Source organism: Panthera pardus, unplaced genomic scaffold (assembly GCF_024362965.1).
Source record: "Panthera pardus isolate Hobbes unplaced genomic scaffold, ASM2436296v1 HiC_scaffold_3, whole genome shotgun sequence".
In the NCBI taxonomy this organism is placed as follows: domain Eukaryota; kingdom Metazoa; phylum Chordata; class Mammalia; order Carnivora; family Felidae; genus Panthera; species Panthera pardus.
The window spans coordinates 51,947,160-51,962,668 of record NW_026526876.1 but is presented as its reverse complement, the minus strand read 5'-3'; the positions used below and the strand labels follow the sequence as shown (position 1 = coordinate 51,962,668).

General features: G+C 43.9%; 2 protein-coding genes across 2 annotated transcripts; both read left to right on the top strand.

Moving 5' to 3' along the window:
- Window positions 1-3,057: 3,057 nt before the first annotated feature.
- LOC109251929 (C-C motif chemokine 2) lies at window positions 3,058-4,989 on the top strand. The gene is made up of 3 exons (XM_019423924.2): window positions 3,058-3,222; window positions 3,964-4,081; window positions 4,426-4,989. Exons 1-3 carry the CDS (start codon window positions 3,147-3,149, stop codon window positions 4,529-4,531), a joined length of 300 nt encoding a protein of 99 aa, XP_019279469.1. The 5' UTR covers window positions 3,058-3,146; the 3' UTR covers window positions 4,532-4,989.
- Window positions 4,990-13,241: 8,252 nt separating this feature from the next.
- Window positions 13,242-15,105, top strand: LOC109251812 (C-C motif chemokine 7-like). Its single transcript, XM_019423691.2, has 3 exons — window positions 13,242-13,396; window positions 14,127-14,244; window positions 14,633-15,105. The coding sequence occupies exons 1-3, from the start codon at window positions 13,321-13,323 to the stop codon at window positions 14,736-14,738; spliced, it is 300 nt and encodes a 99-aa protein (XP_019279236.1). The 5' UTR covers window positions 13,242-13,320; the 3' UTR covers window positions 14,739-15,105.
- Window positions 15,106-15,509: the final 404 nt, after the last annotated feature.

Below are 15,509 nucleotides of genomic sequence, written 5' to 3'. Positions count from 1 at the left end.
AAGGCAGTCTGAGTGACAAGCTGGGACACCACTCCCTCCCCACCCCCCAAAGAACCCAGGCCATTGCAGATGAATCTTTCTTTCTCTTGCAAAGGTTATCTGCACCCCCCTGACTCCCACTCCCCCCACCCCCCGTAATATCCTTGGCTCCTTCATGCAAATAGACATAAGGCAGGTCCATCCCGGAACGCAGTAAATGCCTTCATGCTGGAAGCTTGGGGTGAACCAGTTCAGGTGTTTTTATCAACCCAGCCCCACTTCCCATGGAGACTTCTGGAAAGCAAGCTTCATGTCTGGTTCATTTCTCCTTCCCCTTACCCCAGTCCTCTTCCTGGTGCTCTGCACAGAGGAGATGCTAATCGTATTCGTGCTCTACTAAGCAGACAATGCAGGATATGAGCAAGGGTGCTACATGGAGAGCCCAGAAATGGACACAATCTGCCATTAGTTTTCTATGTCACCTCAGGCCCATCACTGCCTCCTTCTTGGCCTCATTTTCCCCATCACTGAAACAGGATGATGATCTCCAAGGTCCTGTGCTTATCTGACATTCTGTATAAGAATAAAGAATGGATTTCTAGTCCTTGAAAGGAACCAGATCACAGAGTTGGGGTGCCAGGAAAATGGGCTCTGGAACTAAGAGTAACCTGGAAGAAGGCCTGGGGGAGGTATCTAGAAAAGACCTGGCTGGGGCAGAGCCTACTGTGTGTCTCACTCAAAAGCCTGAGTGGCAGGATGGGGGAAGGGGGTGCCATGCTGGATGGAGACTTTGCAGTAACTACAAAGCAAACCAAGGCAGGGGCGAGGTGCTGGTTTCTGATATTTCTAGAAAGCTCAGTCTTAGTTCCTCTTTCCATTTCCCCTGACACTGAGTGGGAGTCTGGGGTGATGACAAAGGCCCATGCGGAGGATGTCTGTGGGGGGTGGGGGTCAGCCCCACTGGAAGAAAGGAAAGCAGGATTATTCACCAAGGAGTTATTCACTTTTCCATTCTTCATCTCTGAGTTGATGAGCAGGGGGCTAGGGGGCCTGGGTATTCCAGCCAGCTGCAAAACCTTGACCCTGCCTCTCCACCGTGTTCTACTTTGGGCCTTTCCCTTGTCCACTCCTAAGCAGGGGCCCGATCCAGACCTTGTGCCGGAACATTCCCAGCACAGCCCCACATGAGACGGCGCTGGCTCCAGGCCCAGCATCTGGAATGCGGGCTCCGGCCAAACTCATTATTTTCCATGGGATCCGGGAACTTCCAAAGCTGCCTCAGAGTGGGAATTTCCACTTGTTTCTCCTCCTCTGTGACTGACCTTCCAGCTGAGGAGAGCATCGTTGCTTGACAGCAAAGGTGGGAGGGAGACAGCTATCAAGACACCTTCTCCTCTGATTCCCACCCCCTTCATCTTGGGTCTGTTGATTATCTCACACTCACAGAGACCCAGTCACTTTCCAAAACTAATGACCCTTCCTGGCAGTAGATACTTAGCTTCAGATACTCAGAAGTCCATCTAAATACTCCGAGAAGCCAAGAAGCTTTCCTGTTGGCCAGAGACCTCCCGTTGGCCTTCCCGTCTGGAATATGGTTTCCTCACATAAAAGAGCAGATGTGGAAATACACCATCTGTCCAGGTTTTTTGGTCCAGGGTCCTAGGACTGACCATGACATGACTGAACCAGGATCTCAACATCTTTCAACCAGTTAACCTGGGCAGAACCCAAAGAATGGATGGGCTCCACAGGCAAAGGGGATGCAACCCTCCCAGTCCCTGGCAAAGGACACTCAGAGAGATTAGGGAAGGGTTTCCACTAATAAGAGGGAAAAGCTCTTGGCAGCAGTGGAATGAGGAAGCTGAGACCTGAATTCTAGGCTCTGTTCATCTAATAACATGCCTCAAGCAATCCTATCATATTTGTAGAAGAAAGGGATTCACTGAGATCAATGTGAACACCTTTAAGCTTTTATGACTGTGACTCTGGGGGTTTCTGAGGACATCTAAGGCAGAGCTGTGGCACTAAAGCAGACATTTGAATCCTGTAACACTGTCCCATCTGCTCACCAGCTCTTCCTGGGAATCCAGAAAGGAAGGGGGCATGTGCTGCCTGACTTCTGCCTGCCTGCCGTATAACCACAGACTCCAAATCCCGCAGTAACTTAGCCACGAGGGATGTTTCTCCATTCCCCTTCGGATGCCTGCTACTTTGGCAGATGTGGAGGACAGAGGGCACCCAGGTATATTACCAGGCAGCCGGTTGGAGGATGTGTCACAGTGGTGATGCACAGACACACGGGGTCCTACACTGGGAACCTTGGCCGGTGACTTACGCTGTCTGTGCCTCGGTTGTCTGATCTCTAAAATGGGAATTAACAATACCTACTGGATGGGGGTTGGAGAATTGAAAGACTTAGCACATGTAAAGGGCATAGAATATTCCTGGCACACGGTAAGCACTGTATGAGTATGACACGGGAATTTATCTGTAGCACTACATGACCTCTGTGGCATCTGCCATGTCTTAAACCCAGTGATTCTTGGAATTCAATTCTATGGTTATAAAATCCTATAGTTTGGCTCAGCTTCAACTGTGCCACCATCCTGGATTTTAAGAAGCAAATGGATTTATTATGCTGCGGGGGAGTCCACCAAGGCCTCGGGGCCCCTTCCTGGCTTGAAAACCCCACAGGCTGTTGCCTAAAGGTTGGCTAGAGGGGGGCATGAGATGCTGTCATCTCTCGTGATCTCTGTTTCCTTGCTTCCTTTTCAACCACAGAATTTTCGCTTCAGAGAAAGTGGAATTCTTAAGAAAATCCTGTTGTGCTCACATCTGTGGTCGCTCTGGACGTAACTGTACCCCACCCACCCCACTTCTTTTGGTCTTAGCAGCAAATGGAACAAGTGTCCAGTCCAGACTCACTACTTCCCTCCTACTTCCTGGAAACCTCCCAGGGCACTATCCTTGCTCAGCACATTTATGACTCTACTTTGTCATTCATTGAGAATGATGCTGCCCTGGGCCAAACTTTCTCTCTTAGCTCCGCCCTCTTTACTTTCCATAAAAAGCAGGCAGAGCAGCCAGAGGAACCAGAGGAGCAGAGAAGCTGAGACCAGCTTGGAAACCTCCAGCTCTCACGCCCAAGCTCCTCGTTCCCCGCAGACATGAAGGTCTCCGCAGCACTTCTGTGCCTGCTGCTCACAGCAGCTGCCTTCAGCCTCCAGGTGCTCGCCCAGCCAGGTAAGCCCCTCTCTCCTTCCCTCTGAAGCCCATCACCCCATCTCTGGGTTCTCATAATCAGGAAAGTCAGAGAAGGACACAGAGGGAGCCAGATCACACAGCTGCTCCAGGGCAGAGCCTGGATGAGAATTCCAGCCGTGGACCCCAAATCCAGTCCTCCCAGGACTCCAGCTCTGTAATCACACCCTATGTAGTTACTGCCCCGGCTCCTTGCAACAGGGGTTGGGGACTTGGATCATCAAAAAGAAGGGGACTCTGGTGGAGAATGTGCAGGGTATCTCCAGATATGGTGGAGAGGAAAGGAGGAGACCCAGAATCTGGTCTATGCTTCATTCGGTCCAGCATCCCGAGGCAGCAAGTATCAGAGAAACTCACAACTTGGAGCCTAGAGGGGGACCCATAGCTGGGTTCCCTGAGCTGATCTTCTCTGAACCTGATAATTTGGATTATTCACTACTCCCAGGATCAGTGATTAATGATACTCCCAGGAATTATCTAGTTTTAACAGTTCCCCCTTCCCACCACTCATTATCAATGCTATATACCCATTATAAAGCAGAGGAAGCTGAGTCAGTATGCCATTCTAGCTCTGAAGCATAGGCAGAAATATTGGGATTTATGAGTTCTACCTCTACTCCTGACTTCCCTTCTCCTGCTCCTTCCTACTCTTTCTTGCTATGATTAAGATCAGAAGAATCTAACCCATCCTAACATGCTTTTTCTTTGTGGTTCTATTTCCAGATGCAATTAATTCTCCAGTCACCTGCTGCTATACACTCACCAATAAGAAGATCTCGATGCAGAGGCTGATGAGCTATAAAAGAGTCACCAGCAGCAAGTGTCCCAAAGAAGCTGTGATGTAAGTGGAACACACCAGCCCTCCCTGGGCCAGTTCTTCCTTGGGTAGCAAGGGACAAGCCTTACAAACTTAGAGAGTTAGGCCACCTAATCTCATCTTCAAAGGTGCCCAGTGGGAAAACTGAGGCCACAAGGGACAAGGTGACTCCCAACATCACTCTCCATCTGAGTGCTTACACAGACCCTCCCAATTTCTTTAGCGGGAAGTCAGGACACCCTGATGTCCTCTCTCCACCTGCCTTCCTCTTCTTGTTCCCATGGCAGCTTCCTGGGGCAGAATGGGCTGTCGTCATAGGCTGAGATCTCGATGGAACTCTATCTGACTGTGTTCTCTCTCCCCTACAGCTTCAAGACCATCCTAAACAAGGAGATCTGCGCTGACCCAAACCAGAAGTGGGTCAAGGATTCCATGGCACACCTGGACAAGAAAACCCAAACTGCAAAGCCTTGACTACTCACTCTGAAACCGAAGAATCTAAAATTAATTTATTTTCTTCTAGTTTTCCCTAAATGCCCTCCTGATGTTATTTTATTATAATTTCAAAGACTACAAACTTTGTTTATTGATACTCACACGATGCCTGAAGTACTGTTAATCTTATTTAAGTTATTGATGTTTTAAATTTATCTTCCCTAGATACTAGGGTGTTTTTTTGTTGTTGTTGTTGTGTTTTTTTTTTGTTTTGTTTTTTTTTTTGTTTTGTTTTGTTTTTACATATGGAGACCAGACAAATTGCTTTTCTCTGGGAGGGGGGGAAGTTCCACCCCTCAGATGGTGTGAGTGTCCTTGCAAGGACCATTAATGCAAAGACTATGTTTTAAATTCTAAAGAACTGCTAAAAATGCTATTGTGGAGATGTATATTATATAACTATTGATCAATATATAAATATATATTTTTGTACAAAACTGCCTTTGGTGTTTTCTTGAAAGAAATTAAAAAGCTGAGTGTAATTTTGGTGATTAGGAGGGAACATGTTTGCAGAGGGTGGGCTTGTGTTGGGAGGAGTGACAATGTGGATTGGCCCTGGTCTTTTTCAATGGGTAGGCAAATCTGAGTGCCTATAGAAGAATCTTTAAGTCAGGACCCAGTCAAGCATTCCAGCCCTACCACTCTAGTCCCCAAGACCATCTGTCCAGATTCCAATTACCCTTGTCACCCTATCTCCTTAGCAACGCCCCATGTCCTTTCTCACAGCCCTTGACCCCTGCCCTCAATCTCTCTCATCATCTACTACTACTGCCCCCTACCTGGGATACTTGCCCCCAACCTCTCCCCCTTCAAGTAATCTTCCAACTTGGAGTAATACAGACACTGCTGACTTTGGGAAATCAAGGAGAAACTGAATGACCACTGATAAGACAGTTAGATTCAGATTTCATAAAGAAGATATGACTTGAACTTCTCCTTGATGAATACATGAGATTTTTCTAGAAAAATTACAGTATCATTTAGAAGAGGAGAAAGAAGAATGGAGCCAAATACCTGGAAGTAGAAATGATGATGGTGTGCACATCAAAGAGGGTGAAAACCAATCAGGTGGGAGTTGGGGTCCATGTCGGTGTCAAGTGATGAGGAAGTTTAGAAAGAAAAGTTGGGAAAGGGTTTTGAATGTCAGGATGATAAGTCAGTACTCAACTTTATAGCTTAAAAGGAGATGTTGACAATGTTTGAGCCAATGAGGAAGGACATGCCATGTTCAAAGATTCAGAGATGAGTTTCAGTAAATGTAACTTATTGGCTTCATACACGTTTGGAGAAGTATGGACAAAGGAGAGGCTACTGTCATGATCCAAGAAAGAGATGATGAGTGCTCGAATATGGAGCCCAAGAAGCAGCTTTGGAGAAGAATGATCTAGGTAGAGTTAAATGCTGTGTGTTGTAGATGGAAGAAAAGGACCTGTGACCTAAGACTCAGAAGCCCTTTCTACAATCCACATTCTAAGAGACAGATGACCTGAAATCAGAATGTGCTTCTCTTCACCACTATCCCCCATTTCAATCCAAGGAGCACAGGATCATCCATTTATATGGATGGATCTCTTTTCCCTGAATGTCCACCTAAGGTCTGTACTTCCTTGCATGGCATTTGACCTACCTGTGAGGCATTTGACCCATCTAAGCACAGGCAGCCATTCCACTTAAAGAAAGCAGATCTCTTGCCCTATTGAATAAATTCTGCATGGTGATTTTTCAGATTCACCAGTCTAGTCTGGTGGTGAGATGGCTACTGTATCAAGCTAGACCAGGCAATGCCTTCAGCAGCTGGGGAAAACCCTGGCTGGCAGGGACACTCGAGTTCTAATCCCAGTCCTGGCATTGACTCACTCTGTCATTCAGGGCAGATTGGGTATTCTGAGTTTCCATCAGTAAAATGGGGGTGATAATGTGCTACAAATAGGAATTTGGCAGAACCTAGGTTCTAGGATCTGGGAGTGTGTGTGTTGGAAAACCTCCATCTCCAACAGTTGGAGCTGGAGATGAATAAAGGGGATTCTGCTTCCATATTCCCAAGATAGTCCAGGGTCCCTGGTTCAGGCTGAGGGATTCTATCAAAGCTCCAAGCTCCCCAAAGTGCCTTGATACATCTGTTAGAAGACAACTTATTGGCTGCTTTTTATGGAACTCTCTGACCCATCTGCCAGGTCCAGTAGCCCTCCCTGCTTCTCCTCCACTCCTCCAGTCTACATCATTGATTGCCAAGCAAGACTAAATCCTCAGCTGCAGTGGATGCTGGGGGGGGGGGCAAAAGGGAATGGAGTGCGAGCAAATGGGACGTCCACATACAGTTTAGGGAGCGTCAGACCCTCTAAAACCAGGCAGATTTGTGATGGAGGGTCTGGAAGGAGGGGAGGCCGAGGGAGAGGCAATCCATGTGCTCAAGCCCAAAAGCAATCCACTCACATTCCCTTTCCAAGCCACACCTATTCATTTTCAGGAAATCTTGAATCTATTTTTTTTCTCCAGCTAAGCAAGGGAGTCCTTGCTCCTTGCATGATAAAACTGTGAGCATGAGGCGCTGGCAATAGGCCCTGGTTCAGGAGGGAATGCCAAGTGTGGTGTATTCATTTCCTGTTGCTGCCAACAGTCTGTTCCAGGAAATCTAGGCCTTTTCTATCACACTCGAAATTCTTCCAGCCTGTGCTCATTGCCCAATTCCAAAGTTGCTTCTACATTTTTTAAAATATTTATTATGGCAGCACCCCATTTATAGATATTCCAGATATCAAAATCTCTTTTAGTTTCTTATTGCTACTGTAACAATTTATCATTAACATAATGGCTTAAAACAACACAAATATATTACCTTATAGTTCTGGAGACCAGAAGTTTAAAATGGGTCAGTAGGGCTGCATGCCTTTTGGAGGCTCTGGGGAAGAATCTTTTTTCTTGTCTTTTCTAATTTTTAGAGACCACCTGCATTCCTCAGGGCCCCTTTCTCCATTCAACATAGCTTTAAGGTGGAGGAGGAGTGAAGCTACAGGGATCAAAGTTTTGATACTATTGAAATAAAGATGACATTAACCTGAACCATGTTGTTATACATGATAATTATAGTCAGAGCGACTACTATGAAAATAACTAAAATATACATAGTAAAAGAAAAAAAGGGAATAAAATGGTATACAATAAAATAGTATTATTTATGTATCACAAAATAAAACAGTAATGGAAAGAGGACCGAAGTCAGTAAGATGGCCAAATAAGATGTCCCTTGCTCATATCTCCCCCTTAACAGCAATAATTTTGCACCCATGCAGGGACAAAAGTGCCTTTTGGGAGCTGTGTGATCCAGCACCATATGCCAAGGAAGAAGTCACCCATTCATTCATCAAGTCAAAAGCATTCAGATATTGGTTCTGGCTGTGGAATCTGCAGGGACCTCTCTTGGCTGTATTCTGGGAGTTCCTGGGGAACACTGTCTTGGACAGTCACCTACAGATGGGAGAGCATCTATCAAAGTCCAGAGTTTTAGTGGAGAAGTTCCAGCACGCTGTTGGAAAAAAATAAATCAAGTTTGGATGCATTGGAGAGGGTAAGAGGAACAATCTGACATTACCTGCATCACTCCTTCTCCAAAGTGGCACAGACCAGTGCCAAGAGAGACCCTCTCAGCCCTTGATTTCTCCTGTGGGGAAAGTGAGGGCATTTGGGGCGCACTTCCCCAGCTCCCCAGCTAGGTGAGAGCTACCAAAGAGATCCATTTGTTTTCTGTCTCATCCAAAGTACTAACTCATTGAGCTACATGACTCAGGGAACAAAAAGAGGCTGACAGGGCAGCAGATAAGACTTTTTTAAGGCATTCAAAGGGCATGGATCCTACTAACTGCACCACAGACTTCATCAAGAAGCCTGCCCACAGGCCACTGGAGACATCTCACTGGCAGATCCTTTTAACTGGCCCCATGGGCACCCTCAGCACTCTATGAGCTTCACCAAAACACCCCTCCCCAACCTGCATCTGTTTCCCTGCATCTGTGACTGCTCCTGACAAGGGCAAGAGCAAGCTTTGACAGCTAGTGGTCCAGCACAGAAAACCACCTGCAGCTGTGATCCAGAGAGAGACCATAAATGTGAGCTTTAGTTATGCCCTTGAGGAAGCAAGACAGACTGTCAGCATTCAGCCTGGTGTATTGCAGGATTGAGAGAAGGCATACAAGCTTAAGAACTCTGTCACAAGAAGGAGAAAGAAGAATGGAACAGACATATCTATAGAAGTTCTGAGAAAGCCTCAAAATCCCTAGCAGGGCTGACAGAAGGAAGTTGTCTCCCAAATCCAGTCAGCAAAGAATAGAGGAGAAGGGCACCAGGGTGACTCAGTCAGTTAAGCACCCAACTCTTGTTTTTGGCTGAGGTCATGATTTCATGGTTTTGTGAGTTCAAGCTCCACGCTGGACTCTGTGCTGACAGTGTGGAGCCTGCTTGGGATTCTCTCCCTCCCTTTATCTCTGCATCTCCCTTACTTGTGCTGTCTCTGTCTCTGTCTCTCTCAAAAATAAATAAATAAACTAAAAAAAAAAAAAAAGACTAGAGGAGGTGACTGCTACTTCTACTTCAAATTCAAAGAAACAAAACAAGACTTCGAGGATTATGTAAAATCAAAGAAACATGACACCACCAAAGGATCACAATAACATTCCAGTAACTGACCTCAAAGGCATGAAGATCTATAACTTTCCTGAAAAAGAATTTAAAATAGCCTTTTTAAGGAAGCTCAATGAACTACAAGAAAACAGAGAAAGTCCTTTCAGCAAAATCAGGAAAACAAAACATCAACAAAATGAGAAGTTTAATAAAGAGATAAAAAGCATTAAAAAGAAGAAGTTGTGGAGCTGAAGATGCAATAAATGAAATAAAAAATACAATAAACATCATCAACAGCAGAATGGACCAAGGGGAAGAAAGAATTTGTGGAGAAGACCTTAGAAATTATCTAGTCAGAGAATAACAACAACAAAGAATGAAGAAGACTGAAGAAAGCTTATGTGATCTCTGGGATATTATTAAAAGAAAAAAAAATCTGTGAATTATTGGAGTCCCAGAAAGACAGAGAGGGAGAAGGGGCAAGAAAACTTCTTTAAAAAAATTTTTTAACGTTTACTCATCTTTGCAAGACAGAGAGAGACAGAACATGAGCGGGAACAGGGCAGAGAGAGGGAGACACAGAATCTGAAGCAGGTTCCAGGCCCCGAGCTGTCGGCACAGAGCCCAATGCGGGGCTCGAACTCACGAACTATGAGATCATGACCTGAGCCAAGGTCGGACGCTCAACTGACTGAGCCACCCAGGCACCCCAGGAAAGCTTCTTTAAAGAAGTAATGTTTGAGAACTTTCCAAATCTGGGGAGAGATTTCAATATCCAAATTCATAAAGTTCATAGGTCCCCAAACAAACTCAACTTTAAAAACTCTTCTCCGAAGACATATTGTAATAAAACTGTCAAAAAAACAAAGACAAAAAGAGGATCTTAAAAGCAGAAAGAGAAAAGAAACTTGTCACTTACAAAGGAACTCCCATAAGGTAATCAGAGGATTTCTCAGCAGAAACTTCACAGTCAGGAGAGAGTGGGATGGTGTCTTCATTACCATTAGACCTGCCTTATAAGAAATGCTGAAAAGGGTTTTTCGAGCTGAAATGAAAGGATACTAATTAGTAACATGAAAACATATACATCACACTAGTAAAGGTAATTATATAGTCAAGTTCAGAATAATACTGTAATATTATACTGTATTAACCACTTTACTATAAAGGCTCAAGGACAAAATTATTAAAAATAATAGCTGCAATATCTGTTAAATGTTACACAATGTAAAGAGAGGTAATGTAGCATAACAAACATAAAAGGAGAGATATAAAGGTAAAGGTTTTGTATGCAGTCAAAGTCAAGCAATCAGGCATAAAATAGCTTGTTGTATCTATTAGATGTATTATGTGAGCCTCATGATAGCCTTAAGGCAAAAATCTACAGTGAATACACAAAAGAGAAAGAGAAAGGAATCAAAGAATACCACTATGAAAAATCATCAATTCACAAATGAAGGGAACAAGTGAGATAGGAGAAAGGAACAAGGGAACTACAAAATAGAAAAAAGTAAGATGGCATTATCAAGTCCTTACCTATCAATATTCACCAAATGTGAATGGACTAAATTTTCCAGAAAAGGCATACTGTGGCTAAATACATTAAAAAATTATAAATAAGACCCAACTCTATGCTTCCTACAGGAGACTCACTTTGACTTTACAAACACACATAGGCTCAATGTGAAAAAGATGGAAAAGATATTCCAAAAGAGAACAGGAATAACTATACATGTAGCAAAAAATAGACTTTAAGCCAAAAACTGTAAGCGACAAAGAAGATCATTATGTAATTATAAAGGGGTCAATTCATCAAGAGGATATAACAATCATAAATATAACTATACCCAACATTGGAGAAACTAAACATATTGAGCAAATACTAACGGATCAAAGGGGAAAAATAGATCACAATAATAGTAAGGGACTTTTATACCCCCTTCAACAATGGATAGATCAACCAAACAAAAATCAGTAAGGAAATGTTGGACCTGAAGTACTTTGGATCAAATGTACCTTACAGACATATATAGAACATTCCATCCAATCAAATGGAATGTATACAGAATGTACATTCTCCTTAATCACACACAAAACATTCTCCAATGTTACATGATAGATAACAAAGCAAGGCTTAGCAAACTTTAAAAAGATTGAATTCATGCCAAGTATCTTTTCCTAACACAATGGTATGAAACTATAAATCAATAACAAGAGGAAAACTGGAAAATATGCAAATATGTAAGGATTAAACAACACACCCCTAAACAATCAATGGGTCAAAGAAGAAATCCAAGGGAAATAAAAAATATCTTGGAGGTAACAAAAATGGAAACACAACCAACCAAAACTTATGCAACACATCAAAAGCAGTTCTAAGAGAGATGCTTGTAACAATGGATGCAAACATTAAGAAAAAAAGAAAGATCTCAAATAACAAACCTAACTTTATACCTCAAGAGACAACAAAAAGGGCACACTCAACCCACAGTTAGTAGAAGGGAGGAAGTAATGAATATCAGAGCAGAAGTAAATTAAATAAAGACTGAACAACAATAGAAAAGACGGACAACGCCAAAGGCCTCTCATCAAGCCCCCTTTTCATTAATATCATCAGCGATTAGTTGATGAGCTTGTAGTGTGTGCATATAAACAAGGGCAGGTTGAAACAGCAAATGGACAACTGGTTTTCAAAATCTAGTCTTTAGATCCTTGAGATATGTATGAGAAGAGAGGTTGTGAAGACTCCTGTCTTAGCTTCCAACTGAGCAAGTCCACTTTGATTTTATTCATAAGTTTGGCTTCCCCTCTATTCTTTTTATAAGAGAGAGAGAGAGAGTGAGAGTGTGAGTAGGGGAGAGAGGCAGAGTTAAAAAGAGGCAGAGAATCTTAAGCATGATCCATACTCAGCATGGAGCCTAACGTGGGGCTCAGTTCCAGGACTCTGGGATCATGACCTGAGCCCAAACCAACAGTCAGACACTCAACTGACTGAGCTGCCCATGCACCCCATCCCTTCTGTTATTTTACTTGTAAGAATATTTTCATAGATAATCCGATATTTTAAAAACCACAGCATCCCATGATCTTATTAAGTGCTTTGTAGTTCAGATAGCCGATGAAACAGATAGTGGTTTAAAAACATGTCTGCAAATTCTTTTATGGTCCTCAAATTAAGAGATGTGGTCTATGTTCCCTAACTTTGTACCTGGGAGTCTTAAACCATCATGTAAAATATCCATATCCAGCTATGTGGAAGGACCACTGGAAAGATGGGGGTGGGGGGCAAGAAGCTTCCATCTGATCCAATCCCCAGCTGTTTAAGACCTCCCAGCTCAGACACCTGACACTGAGTGAAAGCCTTGAGATGACCCCAGTCTCAGCCATCATCCAACTACAATGATGTAAAAATCCCTGAGCAAGAACTACCTGGCTGAGCCCGTCAAGTCCCATATCCAAAAGCAAAATCAATTATTGTTCTTGCTTTAAATCACTGTTTTCAGATGGGTTGTTATAGCATTTAATTACTAGATATACAATTTTAGGTATTATTCTAAAAATAGAGAAGTCTACTTTTCTGCTAATGTCCTATTATCGCATTCTTCTTTGGGTTTAAGAAAAGCCACCAGGGTTTAAAGCAGTAAAGGATTTTTTTAGTCCATTTTAAAGCCCAGCCAAAGTTTTACTTTCTCTGGAAACTGGGGTCCTGGAGATGCTGTCTGAAAGGAAAACTGGGGAAATCCCTTACATTTCTTTGACTTGGTAACCCTACTTCCTTTCTTTTTCTACATAAAGTGTTTCATTTCAAAAAAAAAAAAAAAAGGAACCCTTGGTAACAGTCATAGATCACACACTGCTTGGGCATAGCCAGCACCTCACCAACACACCAGAGCTTGAATGGAAAGCAGGCCAGCATCAATCACATTTCTCTCTCATTTCCTAGTATGTTCCTCAGGGGAGGACAATGGCTCAGCAGATTTACTATTCCATCCTATGATTCATTCAGAAGAACAAAGCCCTGTCATCCACTCACTTTCTTCTTATTCCTGTCTTCTCCCTATAAAAGGCAGGCAGAATCCCCAGAGGAGCAGAGAAGCTGAGACCAGCTTGGAAATCTCCAGCTCTCACGCCCAAGTTCCTCGCTCCCTGCAGACATGAAGGTCTCCGCAGCGCTTCTGTGCCTGCTGCTCACAGCTGCTGCCTTCAGCCTCCAGGCACTTGCTCAGCCAGGTAAGCCCCTTTCTCCTTCCCTTTGAAGCCCATCACCTCATCTCTGGGTTCTCATAATCAGGAAAGTCAGAGAAGGACACGGAGTGAGGCGGATCACACAGCTGCTCCAGGGCAGAGCCTGGATGAGAATTCCAGCTGTGGACCCCAAATCCAGTCCTCCCAGGACTCCAGCTCTGTAATCACACCCTCTGTGTAGTTACTGCCCCGGCTTCTTGCAACAGGAGTTGGGGACTTGAATCACCAAAAAGAAGGGGACTCTGGTGGAGAGTGTGCAGGGTATCTCTAGATATGGTGGAGGGGAAAGGAGGAGACCCAGAATCTGGTCTATGCTTCATTCAGCCCAGGATCCAGAGACAGGGTTCTGCAGAGGCTGCAGGTATCAGAGAAACTGACAACTAGGAACAGATTTCTCAGAGCCTAGAGGGGGACCTATAGCTGGGGTCCCCTTGACCTGAGGAACTGGACTATTCTATGAGCCTCTCCTAGAAATACCCAGATTTGTCACCAGTTCCTCTTCTCTTCTTAATGAGCTGTGGTATCCTTCCACTTTACAGTCCATGCAAATGAGAGAGTTTCAAGACAGATTTAGGCACTTCAAGACAGACCTAGTCCTTAGGGATTTAGGGTGGGTGGCTTCCCTTTCCTTTGACTCCTCCTCCTTACTGTTCCCTACTTTTCAAATGAAAGTCCCAGGACACACCCTCAATAGCCTTTGTTGTTGTTTCAACAGAGGGGATTAATAGCCCAACCACCTGCTGCTATAGATTTACCGTTAGAAAGATCCCCATCCAGAAGCTGAAGAGCTACAGAAGAATCACCAGCAGCTATTGTCCCAGGGAAGCCGTGATGTGAGTGAAGCCATGACCACCCACACTCATCCCTTGATCTTGAGCTCCGCTCCCAGACAGTGGATTGGGTTCTATGATAAGACTGAGTTGGAATTTAACCCTCAGATGCTTAGACTAATCCAATCCCAGGAATTTTTTTTATGGGAAAAGTGAATTCAAGAAAGTAAAGAGACTTCCCATTTTCAGCTCCCTGTCCAGACATTGGTTCAGATGTCAGTTCTTTCATCTAGGAGCCAAGATGGCTTCACCTAGGTCAGCAAAAACAGCTGCTTCCCCAGAGGCCCCTTCCTAACCTCAGGCTAATGGGCCAGGCAAGTTTTCCAGAGTAGGTTACACTCCCAAGCTGAATCTTCAAGGTGCTCCATCTAACTGCCCTCTTTACCCACAGCTTCAAGACCAAACAGGCCAAGGAGCTCTGTGCTGACCCCAAGCAGAAGTGGGTCCAGGATTTCATGGAGTACCTGGACAAGAAAACCCAAACCTCAAAGCTATGAACCTTCATGCCCACAATGAAGCCAAGTCAGTACTCAGGGAACAATTAATGTATATGCCCTGTTCTTTCCAACATGCATTCTGAAATTATTCTATTACAATTCTAAGGAATATGAAATTTGTGTAATAATGTGAATCATGGTTTTTCTTAAGTAGTGTATTATGTCTTCTAAGTTGTTAATATTTTAATTTAATGGGCTCTGGAATTGGATGTGTTTCAAATGCAAACCTTTGGACACATGTCACTTCAGACCCTTCAAAACTACAGGGTGCTCCTTCCTCTCTACCTCACTGTAGTGTTGTGAGTATCTGTGCATGAATCAATGCAAATATACATATATTTAATTTTTAGGAGGGGATGTCCCTATGAAACATAATATTATTATAGAACTGAGTATTTTTATATGTACAGCTTTTGAATTTTCACATAAAATATATTTTTGGATAAAACCTGACTTTGATGCCTTTTTAAAGGATAAGATAAAGCTGGTGGGAGTGCCAAAGAAAGGAGGGCTGGATTCAGAAGGTGGAGCTTGTGTTCTGGAGGAATGAGTATATGATAGACTCCGGGCTTGCCCCCAAGCTGGGCTTACCTGCATGTCAAGGAAAGTCAGCTTGGCTGGCGACAGGGTTAGCCAGCTCCACAGCTCCAGATCTGACATCAGTTTCAGTCATTTGTTCAAATACCTTCTTCCTTTCCAAAGTCATTTCTTTTCTCACCATCCCATGCCCTACCCAGTGGTCTCTCCTCTCAGTTGTTGCATCAGCCTTGT

Excerpts from the sequence above, each read along its gene's own strand:
- LOC109251929 (XM_019423924.2), top strand. The coding sequence starts at position 3,147 with ATGAAGGTCTCCGCAGCACTTCTGTGCCTGCTGCTCACAGCAGCTGCC. Across the intron at positions 3,223-3,963 it reads CCAGGTGCTCGCCCAGCCAG|ATGCAATTAATTCTCCAGTC; the intron begins GTAAGCCCCTCT and ends TTCTATTTCCAG. Across the intron at positions 4,082-4,425 it reads TGTCCCAAAGAAGCTGTGAT|CTTCAAGACCATCCTAAACA; the intron begins GTAAGTGGAACA and ends TCTCCCCTACAG.
- LOC109251812 (XM_019423691.2), top strand. The coding sequence starts at position 13,321 with ATGAAGGTCTCCGCAGCGCTTCTGTGCCTGCTGCTCACAGCTGCTGCC. Across the intron at positions 13,397-14,126 it reads CCAGGCACTTGCTCAGCCAG|AGGGGATTAATAGCCCAACC; the intron begins GTAAGCCCCTTT and ends TTGTTTCAACAG. Across the intron at positions 14,245-14,632 it reads TGTCCCAGGGAAGCCGTGAT|CTTCAAGACCAAACAGGCCA; the intron begins GTGAGTGAAGCC and ends CTTTACCCACAG.